This window comes from Protopterus annectens, chromosome 8.part0 (assembly GCF_019279795.1).
Source record: "Protopterus annectens isolate FY-2018-M chromosome 8.part0, PAN1.0, whole genome shotgun sequence".
Classification (NCBI taxonomy): Eukaryota; Metazoa; Chordata; order Ceratodontiformes; family Protopteridae; genus Protopterus; species Protopterus annectens.
Window position 1 is genome coordinate 1,400,114,595 of NC_056741.1, and position 24,069 is coordinate 1,400,138,663.

Here is a 24,069-nt window from a genome sequence, read left to right on the forward strand (position 1 = left end):
CCAAATGTCTGCAGATGGCAAACCTCTTCAAAAATGTCTTCTTGCCAAATGCATCATTACCCTTCCAGGAGAAAATGGAGCAAGAGATCAGCAACTTGGCCCTCCTTCCTGAACTCATCCACCCTTACACCAGGTAGAACCTGATCAGTTGAACATCTGAAGTGTGAAGGATGACCCTTGTCTCTGCTTCCACCAAGGGTTGGCCTAGTTAATGGACACTTCCTTACTTGTGAACCCATGTTTCCTTCAATTGATGGTTTAGGGATATCCTGTCTGTTAAAAAAAAAAAGGAATGTCTCCTTGCATATAAAGGCCTTCTGAGATGTCTAGCTGAAGGGACAGCTACAAAAAGTGTTTAACAAACGGTTTGACCACCTACAAGTCAAAGGGGGAATGTGCTCCTCAAGGAGGCAGAGGGATGCAACACTTCTTTTAATGAGAGAGCACTGGGTCACAAAATTTTGTTCTCAGAGTTATAACATGCACAAATAGCACATAACCTGACTGAAGATCAATTAAAGGCCCCTATCATATAGGTGCATGAGATACAGCAGGATCACTTGCAAACTCTAGTGAAACACTAAAGAGTAGCAAGCCAACCAAGCAAAAACCCTCTTGCACTAAAAAACTTGCAAGTACAAAGCTACCCAGCAACTTCAAATACTTTAGAAAATCCAGAAGTCATGGCCACTAGAATGAGGAGTCTAAATCAGTTGCCAGTGTTGCAGGTAAATGTGATCTCCGTGAAACCATGCAGGACATCCTCAGGACCACAAGGTTCCTTGTAATGTAAGAAACCTCTCTACCATAAAGAAACAAGAATGCATTTTCTCCCTCTAACTTTAATAAGCAGAAGCATCCACTGGACTGGCAGGAGACTAAAACCAGAGCACCTCTTCCATGCCAAAAAAGCAAGAATATATCCCACCATGACTCCCTCTTCCTTGTCATGATAAACAGAGCAGAAGATAAAACGGAGAGTTCTCCCATGTGACAAATGTGTCAGTCTTCAGAGTACCACCACCAAAAGACCTTGACTCAACACTGCCTCTGGAATCCAGAGTCTCAACACTGGGTCTGAAGGCCCATCAAAATACAGTCACACTCATTCCTTTTCAAAGGGAAAGCAAATCATCAAGAAAAGGGCATCTTCCTCTTTATAGATTAATGCCAGACAAGTACCAATTCTCTACAATGACAGCATGACACAGTGTTGCTTTACTTTAGGTAGCATAAAATGGACCAGATGACCAAGGACCCCAAGAAATAGCAGTTCCTCCTAGGTCTTCAGGGGCAGAAAGTCCTCAGCATTAATGGTTTTATGTGGAGGGCCTTCTCAAAACAGAGTTCCCCAGTACACAAAGTGTATGCAAAGAACCTGGGTGGGTTCTGCTACAAAAGAAAAATCTAAACGATGACATCTACCACTCAAAGCTAGGACCAGGAAGCAAGACAGCAGCAGCAAGTCAGGGAGATCAGTTTATCTGAAACCATTGACATCTCTCATTCCGCTGCATAGTCTGGTATGCATATGGTGCCATGAAGAACATGGCAGCCATTAACTCTAGAAATCTAAGCAGAGTTTGAGCTTGGACCCAGTGCTGAGCCCTAACAAAAGTAAGAAACAACAACCTCATCTCTTGGGCTTTCTCCAGAGACAGGAATGACCAATATGACCAACACTGGAGAGTCCAACTCCACCATGATAAAATACTTTCCAAGAGCCAGAGTATTTTATACATACATATATACACCTATGCATTTTCTATAAAGAAAAACACACACAGACACCTTTGTATCTATATACAGATGTCCGTATTGTAAAAACATGTCAAAACTGCAACCAATTAAATGCAAGTGGTTAAATCAGCCGATCGAAAAACAGTCACATTTTTTTTTTTTTTACAGGGGGCAAGCCCCACTGCTCCATCACACCACCTAATTTTATACAGCAATGTCAAGATCGCAATAAAGTATATAAAGGGTAAAATTCCCAATACACCATGATGTGGCACAGAAAAAAGCGAGTACAAGTGATTAGCAGATTTTTTCTCTTTTTATCACCATCACTTGTACTGGCTTTTTCTCTCCAACAACTGTAGCTAGCTCTGAAATTGTCATATATATATATATATATATATATATATATATATATATATATATATATATATATATATAAACACACACACACATACACACACACGTATACATAAATATGCACATACATATACACACACACATACAATGCCCACCCAAACTGTATTGTGTGGAGTGCAGTTAATAACATGCTAAGTCAGCTTTCAATTCTGGGTGACTGTATTCAAGTTCCCCTCCCCACAAGAATAGAAGAATTTTTGGTTCCAGATGGACACCCAGTAGAAGATAAATGCCTGAAATCAACTCCAGAATGAAGCAATATCCATTTACTACTACTTGACTCTCTCCACCCATACCAGACTCCAACACCAGGATACAGCACGGCCCATCTGAACAGACTAATCTGACAGTGAAGCTTAGGCCCAGTCCAACGGACTAATCTGACAGTGAATCTAACTTTTTTTTTGGGGGTGGGGGGGCTTGTTAAGCACACAAGCAATATGGCCAAAGATGAAAGTATAGAATTTACTGAAATTACTGATCATTTGTGAAGGTTCTCCAACACAGAAAAAGACAGAATCCTACCTCTCAACAAGCAGTCTTCAAGAGCACAGGCACAAGACTGTGGTAGGGTCTCAGAGGAAAATAAATCTATGTGGGAAACTCAGCCAGTGTCAGGACAGTTAATGCTATGTATGCAATCTGAGGATCTGCCTTTGCAGAGCAGACATCTCTCCCTTTTGGGGAAGGTCAGACCTAGCAGGAGGAAGTACGGATGTAGGAGCGAATTCACATATGCCTTCCACAAAGTAGACATATTCCTCTCTTTTGGAGGTCCTCCAATACGACCTAGACAGGCGAGCTGAACAGCATACCCACAACTCCCCTAAAAAGTGTCATCCAGAAGCATGCTTCTGATTTCCCTGTGAGGCAGGAACATCTTAATGACATTCTGCAAAGTTATGTGGCATTAACCAATTCATTGGCATGATAAAAATTACAACTGAACAAATACTGTGAAGTGGAGGCTGTGGATAGGGTCTTGCCAAGGTCCTCCCTCAGCTCAGATGCAGGGTTGGTCATCAACTTCTCCAGCTCGTTACCCTTCAGACAGGCATAGACCCTGGACCAAGAGATGAAACAACAGATAGTCCTAACATGGCACCACAGTAAGCCTTCTTTCCACACTTGTTCAAAGCTCTGGTCTAGACTTCCGATGTGGTGGCAGGGCAGCAAAATGCAGCAGTAAGGAAGCAATAAGAAGTACAACTATAACCCCCTCAGGTGATGGCCTGGGAGCAGCAGTGTCATTTTTTTTTCACAGTCCACAAGGCAAAATCAGGATATCTCCAGGCTACTCAAAGAGCAACTCTGATGATGGTCTCCAAAGGGGAACAGCTTGAGACTACTGATGCTTCTTCCCCAGGAGTTCCTATACAGTCTTTCATCATCCAGCAAAGATGGTGATTGAGGAAGGGGGGCCTGCAACCATTATCTCTGCTCTGCCCAGAGACAGTGGCTTGATGGTCTGCTAAATCCAATAATGAGGGCATTGACTTAAGGGTTCAGAGAATTGGCAGATGCATGGTATTGGATCAGGTACTGGCAATGGATCAAACAAAAGTAAAGAGGAGCGATAAGACACCTATACAGTGCTGGTGCAGGCTTCAGACCAAACTCCCTGATGAATCAAATGCCCGTCAAATAAGCATCTCTTAAATGTCTGGGTCCTGTGCCACACAAGGGGATTTGGCTCTCAACTGGGACCAGAAAAGTGTGACCCTGACCCACAGTAACCACGTTATGTGGACAGATTCCTCAAAACTGATTCACCAGGCTGCCCACAAGCTCCAACCACTCATACAAGGACAAATCAGTCCAATAACCTCAGAATAGACCCCCCCCCAAAAAAAAACAGGCGCGCACACAGACTGACACACCACAGACTGACACACCACAGACTGACACACCACAGACTGACACACCACAGACTGACACACCACAGACTGACACACCACAGACTGACACACCACAGACAGACACACCACAGACAGACACACCACAGACAGACACACCACAGACAGACACACCACAGACAGACACCAGGATGGCGTTAGGATTCTTTCTCCTAATCACAATGTCCTCAAGATAGGGTAGTTTATTAGGCATTAGATGCAAAAGGTTCAAAGTCTTGATTTGGCTTTAGTGCTTATTCCCTCTGATGATGATCTAACATGCCATGGGCTAAGAGGAGGAGCTTCCAACTGGTTTGAACAGAAGTGAGCTACCAAGTTTCCTACTTTTGATGTTGAACCGCCAGGATGAAATTTCTACACTTGTGGCATTTATGTCAGGGAAGGCATGACAGCAGTACAACAGCATAAGCAGTACTGCTGTGGTCCTGGCAGGCAAGCCATGTGTGACAAGAACACGTCTGTCATTGGTACTTACATGAGAAAGTGGGCAAAATTTACCACGCACATCCCCAAAAAAGAATTTTACTGGAAAACAAATGCTGAATACAGACTGAAGGAGAGTTTCTATCTAATTAAACATGGTTCTTTATTAAGATTTTTTTCCTACAAAGCAGTTTGAAATAAACTAATCCAGGAGCAATTATATAACAAAACATTTAAACAATGGTGCAGAGTAGGGTAGGCCATGACTACAGAAAGGTGGCATCATTTAGTATGACTACACTTGTGTATGCATTTGTCTTTGACTGAGGGAATGAGCTTGTGGGTGTGTGGTGCACGTTGGAGGCAACAGTAAATTACAGACACTGGATAGGCCATCTCAGTGCACAGTAACTACAAACACAGAAGACAAAAACACCAGTTCTATACCCAGCCACATGCAAGAAGTGAAGAGCTCTTACAGTTTCACAGCAACAGTGGGTGACCATGAAAAGTTATGTAGGCCTGAGAAAATCAGTTAAGTTTATTTAGTGTCAAGGAATGGCTTGGCAACAACCAACCTTTTAACAATTGTACAAAGATGTGCTAGGATAATCAGTACATATAAAATTCCTCTTAACCGAGACACAAACATGTTTCTATTGCACATCACACCAACCCACTTTATTAAACCTACAAGTCTGCTGACTGGCCTTGTCCAGCTGTCTTTCCAAGACTACATATTTTCATCTCAAGACAATACTATCCCCAAACAAATGCATGGTTCTTTACTTACAAGGCTGCAACAATTCCTGGTAGCTATGTGCAGTGTTTGTGTAAAATCTGACTTCTGGTCCATATTTTTGGACCTCCACAACTTAAAAACAGGTCTTCACTAACTACCTATCAACACTAAGTTGTTCCCATTTAAGGGTAAACACTAGTGGTCAGAACTTCTGGCCTTTGTGATAACAGTAAATGGGACTTTTCTGTAACAATGCCTTACCAGGCCCTGTCCATCAGGGGCAAGATATGGGACTTGAAAAAGCAAGCTGTAACCATGTGTCTGAATGGACTCCTCACCTGGCTTAGAAGGCCCTGCTCCATGCTTGCTGCTGTCTAAAGACAAACTCTGATCTCTATTCATGGAATGAAATGTCCAAGGATAGGAAATTCTCCATTTCACAGACAAAGCTGAATGCTCATCTCATTTGGGTCAGTCCTGCAGAACCACGTAAGCTACAAACTCGGTTTATCAGCATCATGGGCAAGTCTACTGTCCCTCTGGGGGTAAGGGTGAACTTAACACCTGCCATTGTGACGGCTGTCCATTCCTAAACCTCACCTTTATGGCACAAATAATACACAACCAAGTAACAGTTGAGAAATGGCTACCACTCTACCAAAGCAACACTATAAAGAACGGTCATTTCATGGTATTGTCAGTCTTCCTCACAATAAGACAGATGCAGTCTATGAAACGTGCATCACTTATAACTACATCCTTACAATAGCTAAACAGTTTCAGGGGGGAGGCAGGATGCGAACCACATTTTAGTCTCTTACAATATTTGGTCTGTTTATACTGCTGTTTTTAAGTCATCTTGTAACAGTATGCCAAGGCCACTGTAGTCCAGTCTTGAAATTACCACTCTTTTTACCAATGCTTCAGACACACCATTCCATGCTATTCCAATATCACCAGTATACATCTCCAGAAGTACTAACCATCAACATAACAGTTAACTTTTCATGTCCATCCACTCATGTCATCCGATTAAATAAAATGTTATAATGCATTCAGTGGATGTCCACAATTATACAATGAAAAAGAACCACCAAAGGACTGAAAAGATGCACTGGTAAGCAATGTACAACCTGCAGCAAAACTAACAGCCTAACTATGAAGACAGTGAAGCTATGTTATCATAGCCAGGACCAGCCATGGCAAGAACAAATTTGTAATTTCTGGAATATCTTACATGGAAGGCTTCCACTGCAAAACACAGCGATGAATACCATCAGCAGAGAACACCTGGCTGAAAAGAACATAAAAATCTGTCTGCTAAATCTTTTAACAGTGTTTAAATGCAACTGAATTTGGCTTGGCATTATCCAACATTCCCAAAAAGTGTGTTACAAGGGGCTCTGAAGTCAGTGCATGACGATATTTAGTGGTTACCTTTATCAGAAAAAAAAATACATGACAATCCCTTGCTTGCTCACTCACAAAAGAATTCTAGTAAATGCAAGTCTGCATACAAAGCACATGACATACACAACTCAACATAATTGCTTGTGGTATATACAAATTATAAAACTGCAGTTTGTCCTTAAAAGGAACCTAATCTTTCTCAGCAATTATTTATGCTCAATATAAGCTGGAAGTTGCCCCTTTGCGTCTGTAATTAACTGTAACACGCTCTTAACATGATTCTGAGATGGTTCCTTCTCTTTCATGCTGGTTCTCCTTAAGACAGGCAAAGAACTGTAAAGAAAAAAAAAATGTCAGTACTTCAGAAAAGTGGTACAGTCAAGCTATCAGCTGATAAGTCAAAACAAAAATGGAATTTACCTTGGGTACTCACCGCAAAATACAAGCATAATAGAAGAGATTTGAGAGTTCACTTGCATAAGTCCCAACTACCAGGACTTAAGACACAGCAGGCCCAACACCAGCTCCAACATCCAGAACTCAGGCTGGGTCAACAACCCACTTCCCACAAGATGCATAGGACATTTCCCCAAATAAAGTTGATGTTTGCCCATGGCATTTTTAAGCTTTCTTGCACAGGCTATGTACACTGATATACCCTCAGCTTTCTTACCAGTATCCTTCTGCACAAGGAGAAAACCAGTCCCACTCTGGAGACCGGCAAAGCACTGGAAGTTTATCTTTATGAGCAGATGTCCACTCGCACTTAATCCCATCCACTATTAAATCACACTGCAGACAATACTCAAGATGAACAATAACCTCCCAATCAGAACATGTCCAGTAAGACACAAATCCATTGTCTGTATACCACATTAGATGGACTGGAACTACAGATGCCTTCTACCCAGCAACTTTTCTAACTGTAAGCTCATCCTCAACTCCTCCCACAATTCACCATTTCGCTCTGCAAACCAATTGTGGCCAATGTAGTTCACACAAGAAACTATTGCCTTAAAAAGACCAAAAACATTGACAGCTTCTGGCTAACCTCCTGGTTGTGCACAAGTGACAATATGGCTGAGAGACAGGCACGCAGGCACAAACATAATGACAGGTAAAGTACTTGGCAATTTATTCTAGTTGATCCAATCTACATACTGTAATAGATGGGAGAGTCCCAAGCAGAACAGGATAGGTAGTCTCAAGATAATCTGCACTAAGACGGGGGCACCAAATTTCCTCTATCTAGACATACAGAGGTTATATGTTTGGCATCGGTATGCAAAGATGCCTATGTTGCTGCCCCACAGATATCATCCACTGAAAGATTTTGATATAGACTGCCAAGGTTACTGAAGATCTTGTAAACTGATCCCTTGGCTTGATCAGTAAAGTTTTATTTCTATAAATATAGCAGAAAGGGACACATGGGCAGTGCAACTTCCGGCCTGTTAGAAGTGAAGGATACACACCTTTATGGACTAGGAAAAAACTAGCCTGTGAACAGCTAAACAATTTAGTCTGGTTACAAAGTACAGTTTTGTACCTACCATAAATGTAGATGTCCGAACTGGATAGCATCTGCAGTCATAACAACTGGGTTGTCCTGTCGTCAGGCAGCCCTTCAGTCGGCCGGATTCCAAAGTCTGGGTCCGGCTTCGGCTGATGTCGCACTCCACCCGACGTCATCTCTGCTGGTCTTCGGGTATAAAGGCATCAGCCGACGCCATTTTCCTCAGTGTTTCTTGCCCCAGATGCCAGTTGCCCTCTTGGAAGGCTAAATTTTGGATAAATGCCAATGTTTCCAAAAGGATAGAAGGCAAACACAAAAAATAAGCATGTATGTACATATATACAAACAAATACACCATAAGAGACTCCCCCCACCAGCTAGCTATTAGGAGGGTAAATACCCTAGGAGTACCACAGAGGGGAAGGAGGGAGGGTAATCCTGACTGCAGATGCTATCCAGTTCGGACATCTACATTTATGGTAGGTACAAAACTGTACTATGTCCTTCATGGATGCATCTGCAGTCATAACAACTGGGTAGAATACCATAGCCAACTAGGGGAGGAGGAAGAAAAAATTATGGTGTGGTTAGGATCCCTTGCAGTACAGCAGTGGCAAACCCTGCTCGGGATCTGGAATACAGAGGTAAATTATAATGCTTGGCAAATGTATGCACGGAGGTCCAAGTAGCCGCCTCAATAATGTCCTTGGTTGCCACTCCTCGTAAGAAAGCTGTGGTAGTGGCTGTTGCCCTTGTAGAATGAGGCCTTATGTTCTGTGGAATTGGTTTTCCATGGAAGGAGTAACAGAATCGTATGCAATTTCCTATCCATTTAGAGATTGTCTGTTTGGAAATTGCTTTTCCTTCCCTTCCTGTTGCATAGGCTACAAAAAGCTGGTCAGTTTTTCTGTTACTTTTGGTTCTGTCCAGGTAGTAGCGTAGCTGTCTATGTACATCCAAGGTATGCAGCATTCTTTCCCCTCTGTTTTGTGGATTGGGGAAGAAGGTAGGTAGGTGGGATTGCCTGGTTTAAAGACACTCTGGATACCACCTTAGGCATAAATGTAGGATTAGTTCTCATGGACACCCTATCTTGGTGGAAGATTAGGAAGGGTTGTACTGCCATTAGGGCCTGAAGTTCAGAAACCCTCCTTGCTGAGGTAATTGCCAGTAGGAAAGCAGTTTTCCATGACAGGTGCTGTAGATCTGCTGTTGCTGCTGGTTCAAAAGGAGGGAGTGTCAACTTTTCTAGTACAAAGTTAAAGTCCCATGCTGGCAATGGTAGTTTCCTAGGAGGTTTTACATTCTTGATCCCTCTGAGGAACTGCCTGAGTAGAGGATGTGAAAAGACAGGTGGATCAAAGCTGTATTCTGCTGAAATAGCTGGTGCATGTATCTTGATGGAGGAATAGGACAGGCCTGTATGTAGAAGCTCTGCCAAATACTCCAGAATGTTAGCAATATCTATATTCGACACATCTTTTCCTCTTTCCGCACTCCAAATGTCAAACCTTTTCCATTTTCCTGCATAGTTCCTTCTTGTTGAAGGTCTGCGGGCTTCAAGGATAATGTCTTTAACCCTTTGGGAAAGATCTGGATTAGTTGCTGCTATGTGATGTTCCATGCAGTCAATTGCAAAGTTTTTAGGCTTGGATGCATGATGCTGTAGTTGTTCTGAGTCAACATCAAAGGCATCAGGGGTATTGACCACATTTTCTCCCGAGACATGCTCCTCAGCAATGGGTACCAGTGTTGTCTTGGCCAGTTCGGAGCTATCAGGATTATCCTTGGACGTTCCTCCTTGATTTTTAGTAATACCCTGTGTATCAAGGGAAGAGGTGGAAATGCATATGCTGTCAGACCTTTCCAGCTGAAGGAGAGCGAATCCACCTTCCATGCAAGTGGGTGGAATGTCCTTGTGCAGAATTTTTTGAGCTGGTGATTGAGAGGGGAAGCGAATAGATCTATCTGTGGCATCCCCCATTTCTTTGTGATGGTCTTGAAGATGTCCGGGTGTAGCATCCATTCGTGAGCATCCGAGGTGGTTCTGCTTAACATGTCTGCTAGAGTGTTCTCCTTTCCCGGTACAAATATTGCCTGTAACTGGATGTTGTAGCTGAGTGCCAGGTTCCAAAGGTCCAAAGTCATTCTGCATAGGGGGTATGAATGAGTGCCTCCCTGTTTGTTGATGTACCACATGACTGTGGTGTTGTCTGTCCTTATCATCAAATGGCCTTCTTTGATAAATGGTCTGAATTTTTGGATTGCCAGTTTTACTGCCAGCATTTCTTTTTGGTTGATGTGCAGGTGTAGCTGGTCCTGAGTCCACAATCCTTGTACGCATTTGTCCAGCATGTGTGCCCCCCATCCTAGGTCTGAGGCGTCTGTTGTGATGGTTTGGCTTGCTCAAAAGTTGTGGAAGGGTAGGCCTGGGTTTGACTGGCATGCTTGAGCCCACCATAGGAACTCCTGTTTTAGGCATGGGATTAGTGGTATTTCTGCTTCTAGGCTGTGCCTGTGTTGGGACCATAAATTCTTTAGGTACCACTGTAGTTTTCTCATATGCAATCTGGCATGTGGGACCAAGATTATGCATGATGCCATGAAGCCCAAGGCCTGCAGAACTTTTCTTGCTATTAGCTTGTTCTGTTTTGTTAATGCCAAGAAGTAAAGAGGGAGTTCTTTTTGTTTTTCTGCAGTTAGGAATGCCATTTGTTTTACTGTGTCCAATTCCGCGCCCAGGAATGTCCGTGTTTGGGATGGTATCAGCCTTGACTTTTGTAAATTGACTGTGTATCCCAGGGCTTGTAGCAAGTAAATGACCCTTTGTAAATCTGTTGTCAGCTTGATTTTGTTGTCTGCTTGTAGCAGGCAGTCGTCCAGGTATGGATAAAGTTGGATTCCCTGTAGTCTGCAGTGGGCGATTACTGATGCCAGGCATTTTGTGAATACTCTGGGCGCAGTAGATAAGCCAAAGGGCAATGCTGAGAATTGATAATGCTCTGATCCTGCAAGAAATCTGAGGTATCTTCTGCAATTTGGTTGAATGGGGATGTGCAGGTATGCCTCCTTGAGATCTAGAGTTACCAGCCAACACTCCTTGCCCAGCATGGGAAGAAGTTGCTGTAGGGTCAGCATTTTGAATTTTGGGACAATGATGTATGTGTTTAAGATGGACAGGTCGAGAATAGGTCTCCAACTTTTTTCTTTTCTTGGAACTAGGAATAGTCTGGAGTAGAATCCTTTGCCCTGTTCTGTTATTGGTACTCTTTCCACAGCTCTCATCTTTGTTAACTGCATTATCTGCTGTAGAGCTTCTATTTTTTGATTTGGAGGCAGGTTTGGCATTCCTCTTTTGACTGGTAAAGTGTGGAAGTGGAACCGGTATCCTTGGTCTATGGTTTGCAAAATCCACTTGTCTTTTGTGATATAGTGCCAATTTTTCAAAATAAGGCTAACTTTCCGCCTAATGGTGCTGCTATTTGCTCCCTGGTAGGCGGAGTTAGAGTCAAGTCACTGTGATTGTCCTGTTGCAGTGGTAGTGGTTGTGTCTGTGCCTCTGTTATTACCTTGCCACTGTCGTCCTCTGTAGGCACCTCCTCTGGATTGATTTCTGCCTCTGGAGCGTCTATTCCTGCCCCTTTGGGATCTTGTGGAGTCAGGAAAGGACCAATTTTTGGCAGGCCAGTTCCTGCTAAACCTTGGGGGCTGAACCTGTAAGAAATCTTTAACTGTTTGTACAGATTTTGCCTTCTCTTCCATTTTCTTCATTACCTGCTGGGCAGGTGTACCAAATAAACTGGCCTTATCCATAGGAGCATCTAATAGCTTAGCTTTAACATGATCCGGTAAGACTTGCTCTTTCAACCATGCATGTCTTCTTATCACTGTGCCAGTCATGGCTGATCTAAATGAAGCCTCCAGTGCATCATAGCCACATTTTAAGGAACGGTTACTAACCTGTTGTATGTTATTTACCATTTCTAATACATATTTCTTATCTATAGAGTCATCAGAGGATAGCTTTTTAGTTAACTGATCAAGCATAAACTCTTGGTATTGTATCATGTGAAACTGACAGTTTAAAGCTCTAGCTGAGAGGGTAGCAGAAGTGTAAACTTTTTTGCCCCATCTGTCTAACTACCTGGATTCCCTTTCTGAAGGTATAGGGTTTTTTGTTGTGGTCGAGGCTACTGCCTTAGGCCCCTGGGAAATAGTTTCGGGGTCCGCCAGTGGGGTCTTGTATAGGTGGTGATGAGTGTCTGGCACCCTGTAAAATCTATCAGGTTTGGCAGGGGCTGGAGGTAAAGAATCAGGAGCAGTACAGACATCATTAAATGCATCATCCACAACAGGCAAAACAGGAGGAATAGCGAAGGGCCTATGTTGTGGTAAGTGCAGAAAAGTCCTAAGCCTTTTTCTTGAATCTGAGAAATCTTGTCCCTGCCATTGGAATTGCTCTCTCATGGCATGTAAGGTTTCCCCAAAGGAAAATTCCTCTGGTGGAGAGGCAGCTGGAATGGATTCTTCAGCATCAGAGTCTTCATAAGTAGAAAAAGGATCCTCTGGCTGTTCTGCAATGTCGGAGTCATCCGCAGAATCATCAGAGGACACTGGCTCGGGGGGCTCTGTCCTAGGTCTCTTTTCTGGTGGCTGAGAGGCCCTGTCTGGGTGAGATTGGGATCCCCTAATTAAAGATATTAAATCTTCTGCCAGAGTAAGCATTTGTGAACTGGAAGAGGGCCTGTGTGAGGGAGGTTTAACAGGCACTGACTTAGCAGATTTGGCTGCCTTAGCCCTGGCAAAGGCCTTGATAGACATGGCTGCAGGGGGTCTTGCAGCACCACGTGCTGGGGTAGATACATCCAACGGGATGGTGTCAGATAACTCACTAGAAGCCACAGTTGTAGGCAAAATTTCTGAGGCCGATTCAGGTAACGTAGCGGGAGCCTCAGTAGTAGTCATGGATTCGGCTGAAGATTGACCAGTTTTCTCGGTTTCGGCCGAAACCGAGACACTCGCAGTTTGCTTGACCGTGGTTTCGGCCGAAACCGCGGGCCGCGAGTGTCGGTCTTTTTCCTTGCGTTTTTTGACAATTTGGGTGGTCGGAGGATCCGACGGCATAATGTACGCAAAGTCTGAGCCGAAAAACTGTTCAGCAAACTCCGACCGACGCCTTAGCGTTCGTCGGTTGAAGGAAGCACAGGCCGAACAGGCTGCTACGTCGTGGTCTGGGCCTAAGCAAGGCAGACAGTAAGAGTGGAAATCTTTATGAGGTATTTGTTTCCCACAAGTTAAACAGTTATTGACTTTTTCTGACATCGGCTGAGGCAAGAAAGAGTCCCCAAGCGCGTACTTAGCTTTAGAAGTCTTGAGTAGTATTCGGTAGTAGTAATCTCTGGATCTGACCGACCGGCACTTGCGAACAGCTTCTGCTTGGCGCCGCGCAAGAAAGACTGAGGAAAATGGCGTCGGCTGATGCCTTTATACCCGAAGACCAGCAGAGATGACGTCGGGTGGAGTGCGACATCAGCCGAAGCCGGACCCAGACTTTGGAATCCGGCCGACCGAAGGGCTGCCTGACGACAGGACAACCCAGTTGTTATGACTGCAGATGCATCCATGAAGGACATCTGAGAACATTGCTACCTTAGCCATAAATGCTCTGTAGCACCCTGCCTTTGTGAAAGTTATGTGGCTTTGAAGAAAGGACATGCACCTTGGAAAAGCTTGTTGCTGATATAACCACCACTAGAAATCACCTTCCTAGGCAGACACTTACGATACATTAACTGCAGAGTTTGAATAGGGCTGAAGTTAACAGTTCAAGAACAAAGTTTAGGTCCCAGGGTGCGGCTAGACCTTTGTTTACAAGCTTAAACAAAAAAACAAAAAAGATTCCTCTCGTAAAAGCTTTACAGGCACCCTGAGAGAACAGGCAACTGGCTGACTTGTGATAAACGGAAATGGCAGCTAAGTGAACTTGCAGAGTGGAAAAAGCTGAAGCCTTGATCAAGCAAAATGGTTAAAGCAAAGAACGGAAGCAAAAGGAGCTGTAATTTGATCTAATCTTTACTGGGTCACATAATTGCCTTTATACGCTCCTCCAATAAACTTCTAGCCAGTACCACCAAGTCGAACAACTTAGCTGGTGACTCACTGTTCTCAAATACCATTGGAAAACAATGGAACCTCTTGCCATCTGACCTTACACCTCACTTCCATCCCTTCCTCTCTTTAAACAAAGTCTTAAGAAGCACCTTAAAACTCACTGGCTATGCCCTTGCTGTTACCCAGACTGATCCTCCGGATTTCTCTTTGTCATCTCTTGACTTCCTACTTTCCTCCACTCTTTCCTGTCTACTGCTCTGAATTAGTAGCACCTATAAGTTCTCTCTACTACTTAGGCACCAATTACATATATTTTCTACTTGGCTATGAATGTATCCTGAAGGTAGTATTCCTGCCATTTTCTTTATACCTCTTCCTTTTTCTACTGTTAGTGTCTAACCCTTTGGAAATAGTAACTGTCTGGAGTAAACTAGTATAACCAAGGATTTAAATGTATTCTAATAATGTCTTGGGGCTGCCCTAGATATTCATACTGTAAAATGATCTGTAGGTGTATGATGTATTTATTATAGTGTGTCACAGTCTTCCCAGAATTTAAACTGTAATACCTTTCTTGTTTATTATAAACATTTTTTGTGTGGTGGTGGTTTATATGTGGAGCTTTTCTCCCCGGGCCTCTACTGAAAAAGGAAATATATCCAGCTGAAGCAGCCCGGTCAACAAATGTAAAATAAAAAATAAAAATATACATTTTTGCTGATGGAAGGCTTTTGTTTAGCTAAAACTGGACCACACTGGGAGAGTAATCAGAGTCCCTGACTATTACCAAAGGTGGAAAACAATGCAGTTAGCTTGAAGGTGTGTATGCCCAAGTGAAATTTGCCAAACAGATATGATAGCAGCCTGGGGATGAGGCTCTCTAGTAGTAGTCTCCTTATCAAATGAGGCCAAAGCAAGGGAAGCCAAGCTTATCAGGTGGCTGGATTACCAGACCGCCCCGCTTCTTTGAACACCGCCAGACCGCCCCGCTTCTCTGAACGCCGCCAGACCGCCCTGTTTTGAGTTCATTGTGCCTCTCTTGAATAGCACCATCTGTTACCATGGACAGCAATCACACGAAGAGTCCGACTAAGGTAATCATGGCAACACCTGTAATTCTAAAAGGTTTGCTGGTATAGTCAAATGGCAACTTTGAGGCACACTAGTTTTGTCTGCTAGCTTCCAATGAAATCTGATCTGTGCCAAATGACTTATGGAAGGGATAGAAAAGGAAATCTATTTTGTGCCTCAATTACCTAAGTGATCCTTCACTCTAGACCCAGTGTCCGGGGGGGTGGGGGGGGGGTGTACCACCTGAACATTTTCTGTGATCACTTTGTGGCAGCCGAGAAAACAGTGAGTCTACAAGTAGGCCAATGCTCCAGTGGGGCATGTCCCTGGTAGTCTAGAAGCCAAGTTTGGCTCTGTGTATGTACGGGCTTCTGCCATGTCAGGCACTTTCCATACATACTCTCAATCTAGGACCACCATCTTGTCACAGGGGTTCCACCAAAGCTGCTACTGGGGAAGACCAGCACCTTCTGAAGTCTCCTTTCTTGAAGACATGGGGTCAGTGGGACATGATTTCTCTCATCACTTCAAGTTTCTTCCCAAATCTGTGGTCTTCTTGAGGGGATAGGGGGAGGAAGCTTCTTCCTCAACAAAATCTGTGATTATGGGAGACTTGAGAATCTAGGTGCTTCCTCTTACACATCCTACTTCTGAGAACATTTTGGGGTTGGTGGTAGGTAACCCTACAAGTTGTACTAAGAGGACTTATCCCTTGATTTTAATCTCAAGGGTCGTTCCAATCCTGGGCCACGATGGAAAGAGAAGTGATGACTAAAAGCACCAAGCTGGATGGTGTGCATGGAAAGGGCAGACACTGTCTGCATCTTCTAAGCAGTCAGGCATACAGCTGTGTAAGTAAACTTACATAACAGCAGACATTCAAAAAGATCAATGCTGCAGTAGCCAAAGTGATATAGGATGTATCCTGCCAAGGATCATACAGTCCATCCAGCTTTTAAAGCTTTAAGGCACCCTCCACTCACATACAATCATTAAGCTCGAGGGTGAGCTGGTATAAAAGCAGATGTATTGGCACAAAAAAAAAATCAGAGCTTTCTAGCCTCAGAAACAAGGGAGACTACTGTCCTACGAAAATGTACAGGAGAGGAAGACAGGAAACCCCACCCTGGCATAAAAAAACAGGGAGGGGTGGAGGAAGGGTGTTTGTAATGCATCAGTGATCTATCTAATTGAACATCTAATGTTACAGTAAGTTTACTTACACAACTGTACCATGTTCATCATTATATCACTGTTGCAGTAGCCTTAGCTATATGGATCGAATACCAAAGCTTAGAAAAAATGGGAGGAGGGAAGAAGATGAGAGTTTAAGAGCCATTGTAGAATGGTTGTAGCTAACCCTATCATGAAGGGTAAAGTCAATTTTGTAGTGTTTGTTAAAAGTGTGAAAAGTCCAAGTTGCGATTTCTAGAAAACTGCTAAGTCCAACTCTTAAAAAGCAACAGAAGCAGCTGTAGCCCTAGTAGAATGGGCTCTAACTTTGCCTGAAGTGTCTTTTCATGGTATGAATAAACCTGAATGGCATGAGGCAACTATATGAATATAGTTTGTTTTGATACTGTGTCCTTTTTTTCTTACCTTCATAAGAAACGAGCAACAGATTAGACTACCTCAAGTGCACTGTGCCGTCAAAGTATCAGAGTTGCTCGTGGGCATCCTGAGTGTGCAGGATTCTCTCTCCCTTTTTTTATTCTGGAAAAATACAGGGAGATGAAGAGATTATATCACAGGCAATTCTGAAACAGTTTTAGGCATAAAAGTACAGTTATGTAAAATCTTACCATAACAGCAGAAGTCCTTTCCTTCATTGTTTCAGAATTCCTTACAAAAGGGAACCCCTGCCAAGGGTGGCTCAACATCCAGCCAGTATACCAAAGCCTTAGGTTTGAAGGACGTCCGATGTCACATGTATGCTCCCCGCTTACTGTGCAGGGCATAAATGTGATGTACAGATGTAAATAATGCAGAACTTAACAGCCCCAGGAGCAGCAGCAGCTCAAGGAGAAAAGCAGGTACATGTGCATCCAGAAGGAAAAAAGAAAGGAGTAAAGAGAAAGGGGGAGGAGGGAGTGAATACTGCAACAGTGAAGGGAAGGACATCTACTTCTACAGTAAGATTTTACATAAGTGTACTATGTCCTTTTCATATCACTACTGCAACATTCCTTACAAGGGAGAGTAAAAAGGCTTAAGAGGAAACTTGGGAGGAAAAAGGCCTAACAGAGCCCTCAAGAAAGCAATGCAGGACAGCTCTGGCAAATCTTGCTCTCGCCCTGGAAACCACATACAGTTTGTAATGTTTAGTAAAAATATGAACAGAAGTCCAAGCAGCAGCCTCAGTCATGGAAATGGTAGCCAATTCCTTGAAAAAAAGCACCAGAGGAAGCAACAGCCCTAGTAGAATAAGCCTTTATAGAAGCAGAAAGGCTTTCCCCATGAGAGCAGCAGCAAAAGGAAATTGCCTCAGTAATCAAAGCAGAAACAGCTTACTTAGAAATAGCCAAACCTAGAGATTTTGGAGGATAAAAGGAAACCGATGCTCAGGCTTGCGAACAACCTTAGTCTTATCCAAATATCTGAGCTATGTAAATCCAAGGTGTGAAGAAACGTCTCACTAGCAGACTGCAGAGAAGGGAAAAGTGGAGAAAAGTACAGTTTTGTACCTACCATAAATGTAGATGTCCGAACAGGATAGCATCTGCAGTCATAACAAATGGGTTGTCCTGTCGTCAGGCAGCCCTTCGGTCGGCCGGATTCCAAAGTCTGGGTCCGGCTTCGGCTGATGTCGCACTTCACCCGACGTCATCTCTGCTGGTCTTCGGGTATAAAGGCATCAGCAGACGCCATTTTCCTCAATGTTTCTTGCCCCAGATGCCAGTTGCCCTCTTGGAAAGCTAAATTTTGGATAAATGCCAATGTTTCCAACAAAGTAGAAGGCAAACACAAAAAATAACAATGTATGTACATATATACAAACAAATACACCATAAGAGACCCCCCCCCAGCTAGATATTAGGAGGGTAAATACCCTAGGAGTACCACAGAGGGGAAGGAGGGTGGGTAATCCTGACTGCAGATGCTATCCTGTTCGGACATCTACATTTATGGTAGGTACAAAACTGTACTATGTCCTTCATGGATGCATCTGCAGTCATAACAAATGGGTAGAATACCATAGCCAAACTAGGGGAGGAGGAAGAAGAATTATGGTGTAGTTAGGATCCCTTGCAGTACAGCAGTGGCAAACCCTGCTCGGGATCTAGAGTATAGAGGTAAATTATAATGCTTGGCAAATGTATGCACGGAGGTCCAAGTAGCCGCCTCAATAATGTCCTTGGTTGCCACTCCTCGTAAGAAAGCTGTGGTAGTGGCTGTAGCCCTTGTAGAATGAGGTCTTATGTTCTGTGGAATTGGTTTTCTGTGGTAGGAGTAACAGAATCTTATGCAATTTCCTATCCATTTGGAGATTGTCTGTTTGGAAATTGCTTTTCCTTCCCTTCCTGTTGCATAGGCTACTAAAAGCTGGTCAGTTTTTCTGTCACCTTTGGTTCTGTCCAGGTAGTAGCGTAACTGTCTATGTACATCCAAGGTATGCAGCACTTTCCCCCCTGTTCTGTGGATTGGGAAAGAAGGTAGGTAGGTGGAATTGCCTGGTTTAAAGACACTCTGATTACCACCTTAGGCATAAATGTAGGATTAGTTCTCATGGACACCCTATCTTGATGGAAGATTAGGAAAGGTTGTACTGCCATTAAGGCCTGTAGTTCCGAAACCCTCCTTGCTGAAGTAATAGCCAGTAGGAAAGCAGTTTTCCATGATAGGTGTTGCAGATCTGCTGTTGCTGCTGGTTCAAATGGAGGGAGTGTCAATTTTTCTAGCACAAAGTTCAAGTCCCATGCTGGTAATGGTGGTTTCCTAGGAGGTTTTACATTCTTGATCCCTCTGAGGAACTGCCTGAGTAGAGGATACGAAAAGGCAGGTGGATCGAAGCTGTATTCTGCTGAAATAGCTGATGCATGTATCTTGATGGAGGAATAGGACAGGCCTGTATGTAGAAGCTCTGCCAAGTACTCCAGGATGTTAGCAATATCTATGTTCGACACATCTTTTCCTCTTTCAGTACTCCAAATGACAAATCTTTTCCATTTTCCTGCATAGTTCCTTCTTGTTGAAGGTCTGCGGGCTTCAAGGATAATGTCTTTAACCCTTTGGGATAGGTCTGGGTTAGTTGCTGCTATGTGATGTTCCAGGCAGTCAGTTGCAAGGTTTTTAGGTTTGGGTGCATGATGTTGTAGTTGTTCTGAGTTAACATCAAAGGCATCAGGGTATTGACCACATTCTCCCTGAGACATGCTCCTCAGCAATGGATACCAGTGTTGTCTTGGCCAATTCGAGCTATCAGGATTATCCTTGGGCGTTCCTCTTTGATTTTCAGTAGTACCTTGTGCATCAAAGGAAGAGGTGGAAATGCATATGCTGTCAGGCCTTTCCAACTGAAGGATAGAGAGTCCACCTTCCATGCAAGTGGGTGGTATGTCCTTGTGCAGAATTTTTTGAGCTGGTGATTGAGTGGGGATGCGAATAGGTCTATTTGTGGCACACCTCATTTCTTTGTGATGTCCTTGAAGATGTCCGGGTGTAGCATCCATTCGTGAGCATCCGAGGTGGTTCTGCTTAACATGTCTGCTACGGTGTTTTCTTTTTCCGGCACAAATATTGCCTGTAACTGGATGTTGTAGCTCAGAGCCATATTCCAAAGGTCCAGAGTCATTCTGCATAGGGGGTATGAATGAGTGCCTCCCTGTTTGTTGATGTACCACATGACTGTGGTGTTGTCTGTCCTTATCATTAAATGGCCTTCTTTGAGGAATGGTCTGAATTTCTGGATTGCTAGTTTTACTGCCAGCATTTCTTTTTGGTTTATGTGCAGGTGCACCTGGTCTGGAGTCCACAGTCCTTGTATGCATTTGTCCAACATGTGCGCCCCCCAGCCTAGGTCTGAGGCGTCCGTTGTGATGGTTTGGCTTGCTTGAAAGTTGTGGAAGGGCAAGCCTGGGTTTGACTGGCATGCTTGAGCCCACCATAGGAACTCCTGTTTCAGGCATGGTATTAGTGGGATTTCGGTTTCTAAGCTGTGCCTGTGTTGAGACCATAAATTCTTTAGGTACCACTGTAGCTTTCTCATATGCAGTCTGGCATGTGGGACCAAGATTATGCATGATGCCATGAAGCCCAAGGCCTGCAGTACTTTTCTTGCTGTTAGTTTGTTCTGCTTTGTTAATGCCAAGAAGTAAAGAGGGAGTTGTTGTTTTTCTGCAGTTAGGAATGCCATTTGTTTTACTGTGTCCAATTCCGCACCCAAGAATGTTCTTGTTTGGGATGGTATCAGTCTTGACTTTTGTAAATTGACTGTGTATCCCAGGGCTTGTAGTAAGCAAATGACTCTTTGTAAATCTGTTGTCAGCTTGCTTTTGTTGTCCGCTTGTAACAGGCAGTCGTCCAGGTATGGATAAATTTGGATTCCCTGTAGCCTGCAGTGAGCGATTACTGATGCCAGGCATTTTGTGAATACTCTGGGCAGTAGATAAGCCAAAGGGCAATGCTGAGAATTGATAATGCTCTGATCCTGCAAGAAATCTGAGGTATCTTCTGCAATTTGGTCGTATGGGGACGTGCAGGTATGCCTCCTTGAGATCTAGAGTTACCAGCCAACACTCCTTGCCCAGCATGGGAAGAAGTTGCTGTAGGGTCAGCATTTTGAATTTTGGGACAATGACGTATGTGTTTAAGACGGACAGGTCGAGAATAGGTCTCCAACTTTTCTCTTTTCTTGGTACTAGGAAGAGTCTGGAGTAGAATCCTTTGCCCTGTTCTGTTATTGGTACTCTTTCCACAGCTCTCACCTTTGTTAATTGCATTATCTGCTGTAGAGCTTCTATTTTTTGATTTGGAGGCAGGTTTGGCATTCCTCTTTTGACTGGTAAAGTGTGGAAGTGGAACCGGTATCCTTGGTCTATGGTTTGCAAAATCCACTTGTCTTTTGTGATATAGTGCCAATTTTTCGAAAATAAGGCTAACTTTCCGCCTAAAGGATGCTGTTATTTGCTCCCTGGTAGGCGGTGTCAGAGCCAAGTCACTGTGATTGTCCTGTTGCAGTGGCAGTGGTTGTGTCTGTGCCTCGGTTATTGCCTTGCCACTGTCGTCCTCTGTAGGCACCTCCTCTGGATTGATTTCTGCCTCTAGAGAGTCTATTCCTGCCTCTGAGATTTTGAGGAGTCTGGAAAGGACCAATTTTTGGCAGGCCAGTTCCTGCTAAACCTTGGGGGCTGAACCTGTAAGAAATCCTTAACTGTTTGTACAGATTTTGCCTTCTCTTCCATTTTCTTCATTACTTGCTGAGCAGGTGTACCAAATAGACTGGCCTTATCCATAGGAGCATCTAACAGCTTTGCTTTAACATGATCCGGTAAGACCTGTTCTTTCAACCATGCATGCCTTCTTATCACTGTGCCAGTCATGGCTGATCTAAATGAAGCCTCCAGTGCATCATAGCCACATTTTAAAGAATGGTTACTAACCTGCTGAATGTTATTCACCATTTCTAAAACATATTTCTTATCTAAGGAGTCATCAGTGGACAGCTTCTTAGTTAACTGATCAAGCATAAACTCTTGGTATTGGATCATATGAAACTGACAGTTTAAAGCTCTAGCTGAGAGAGTAGCAGACGTGTAAACTTTTTCCCCATCTCTCTAAGGACCTGGATTCCCTTTCAGAAGGAATAGGGTTTTGCTGAGGTCGAGGCTACTGCCTTAGGCCCCTGGGATATAGTCTCAGGATCTGCAAGTGGGGCCTTGTATAGGTGGTGATGAGTGTCTGGCACCCTGTAAAATCTATCAGGTTTGGCAGGGGCTGGAGGTAAAGTATCAGGAGCAGTGCAAACATCATTAAATGCATCATCCACAACAGGCAGTACTGGAGGTATAGCTAAGGGCCTATGTTGTGGTAAGTGCAGAAATGTCCTAAGCCTTTTTCTTGAATCTGAGAAATCTTGTCCCTGCCATTGGAATTGTTCTCTCATGGCATGTAAGGTTTCCCCAAAGGAAAATTCCTCTGGTGGAGAGGCAGATGGGATGGATTCTTCAGCATCGGAATCTTCATAAGTAGAAAAGGGAGCCTCTGGCTGATCTGTAATGTCTGAGTCATCCGAAGAATCAGAGGACACTGGCTCGGGGGGCTCTGCTCTAGGTCTCTTTTCTGGGGGTTGAGAGGCCCTGTCTGGGTGAGATTGGGATCCCCTAATTAAGGATATTAAATCCTCTGCCAGAGTAAGCATTTGTGAACTAGAAGTGGGCCTGTGAGAGGGGGGCTTAACAGGCACTGATTTAACAGTTTTGGCTGCTTTAGCCCTGGCAAAGTCCTTAATAGACATGGCTGCAGGAGGCCTAGCAGCACCACGTGCTGGGGTAGAGACATCCAAAGGAATGGTGTCTGATAAATCACTAGGAACCACAGTAGTAGGCAAAACTTCTGAAGCCGATTCAACTAAGGTAGCAGGAGCCTCAGTAGTAGTCATGGATTCGGCTGAAGATTGACCGGTTTTCTCGGTTTCGGCCGAAACAGAGACACTCGCGGCTTGCTTAACCGTGGTTTCGGCCGAAACCGCGGACCGCGAGTGTTGGTCTTTTTCTTTGCGTTTTTTAACAATTTGGGTAGTCGGAGGATCCGACGGCATAATGTACGCAAAATCTGTACTGTTCAGCAAACTCCGACCGACGCCTAAGCGTTCGTCGGTTGAAGGAAGCACAGGCCGAACAGGCTGCTACATCGTGGTCTGGGCCTAAGCAAGGCAGGCAGTAAGAGTGGAAATCTTTATGAGGTATTTGTTTCCCACAAGTTAAACAGTTACTGACTTTTTCTGACATCGGCTGAGGCAAGAAAAAGTCCCCAACGGGGTACTTAGCTTTTTAGAAGTCTTCGAAGTAGTATTCGGTAGTAGTAATCTCTGGATCTGACCGACCGGCACTTGCGAACAGCTTCTGCTTGAGCGGCGGCAAGAAAGACTGAGGAAAATGGCGTCGGCTGATGCCTTTATACCCGAAGACCAGCAGAGATGACGTCGGGTGAAGTGCGACATCAGCCGAAGCCGGACCCAGACTTTGGAATCCGGCCGACCGAAGGGCTGCCTGACGACAGGACAACCCATTTGTTATGACTGCAGATGCATCCTTGAAGGACATCTGAGAGACTAATTCTCTTGGGCATAAAAGGATTAGTATGAAGGGACACCCTGTCCCTATGAAAAACTAGCTCAGGACACCCTTCTAGCTGAAGTAAGGTCCAAAAGAACAGCCTTCCAAGAACAATGTTGCAAGGAAGCTAAAGCTGCTGCTTCATAAGGAGCCAGAGTCAATTTTTCAAGAACAAATTTAAGGTCCCAGGGAAGAGGAGTACTCTTCCTGGGAGGCCTAATATGAAGGACGCCTTTAAGAATTTGTTTGACTTCAAACCACGAAGCCAAAGGAGGAGGCAGACGAGCAAAAACAGCTGAAAAGTGCATTTTAACTGAACAGTAATGCCAAGCCAGAATGGAGCAATTCACACAAATAACAGACCCAAAAGAACTTCCACAGAAAGTGGATCCTGGTTACAAGCAAGACACTAGAGAGAAAATATCTTCCATTTGGACAAATAAGATTTCC

At 44.0% G+C, this 24,069-nt stretch overlaps 1 protein-coding gene across 1 annotated transcript in view; it reads right to left on the bottom strand.

Annotated features, from left to right (window-relative positions):
* Positions 1-5,013: 5,013 nt before the first annotated feature.
* Positions 5,014-24,069, bottom strand: part of PPP2R1B (protein phosphatase 2 scaffold subunit Abeta) — a 1,373,270-nt gene continuing 1,354,214 nt past the window's right edge. Inside the window, exon 15 of the mRNA XM_044080997.1 lies at positions 5,014-6,981. Coding sequence (XP_043936932.1) covers positions 6,965-6,981 — 17 coding nt within the window. The 3' untranslated portion in view covers positions 5,014-6,964. The remainder of the gene's footprint in view (positions 6,982-24,069) is intronic.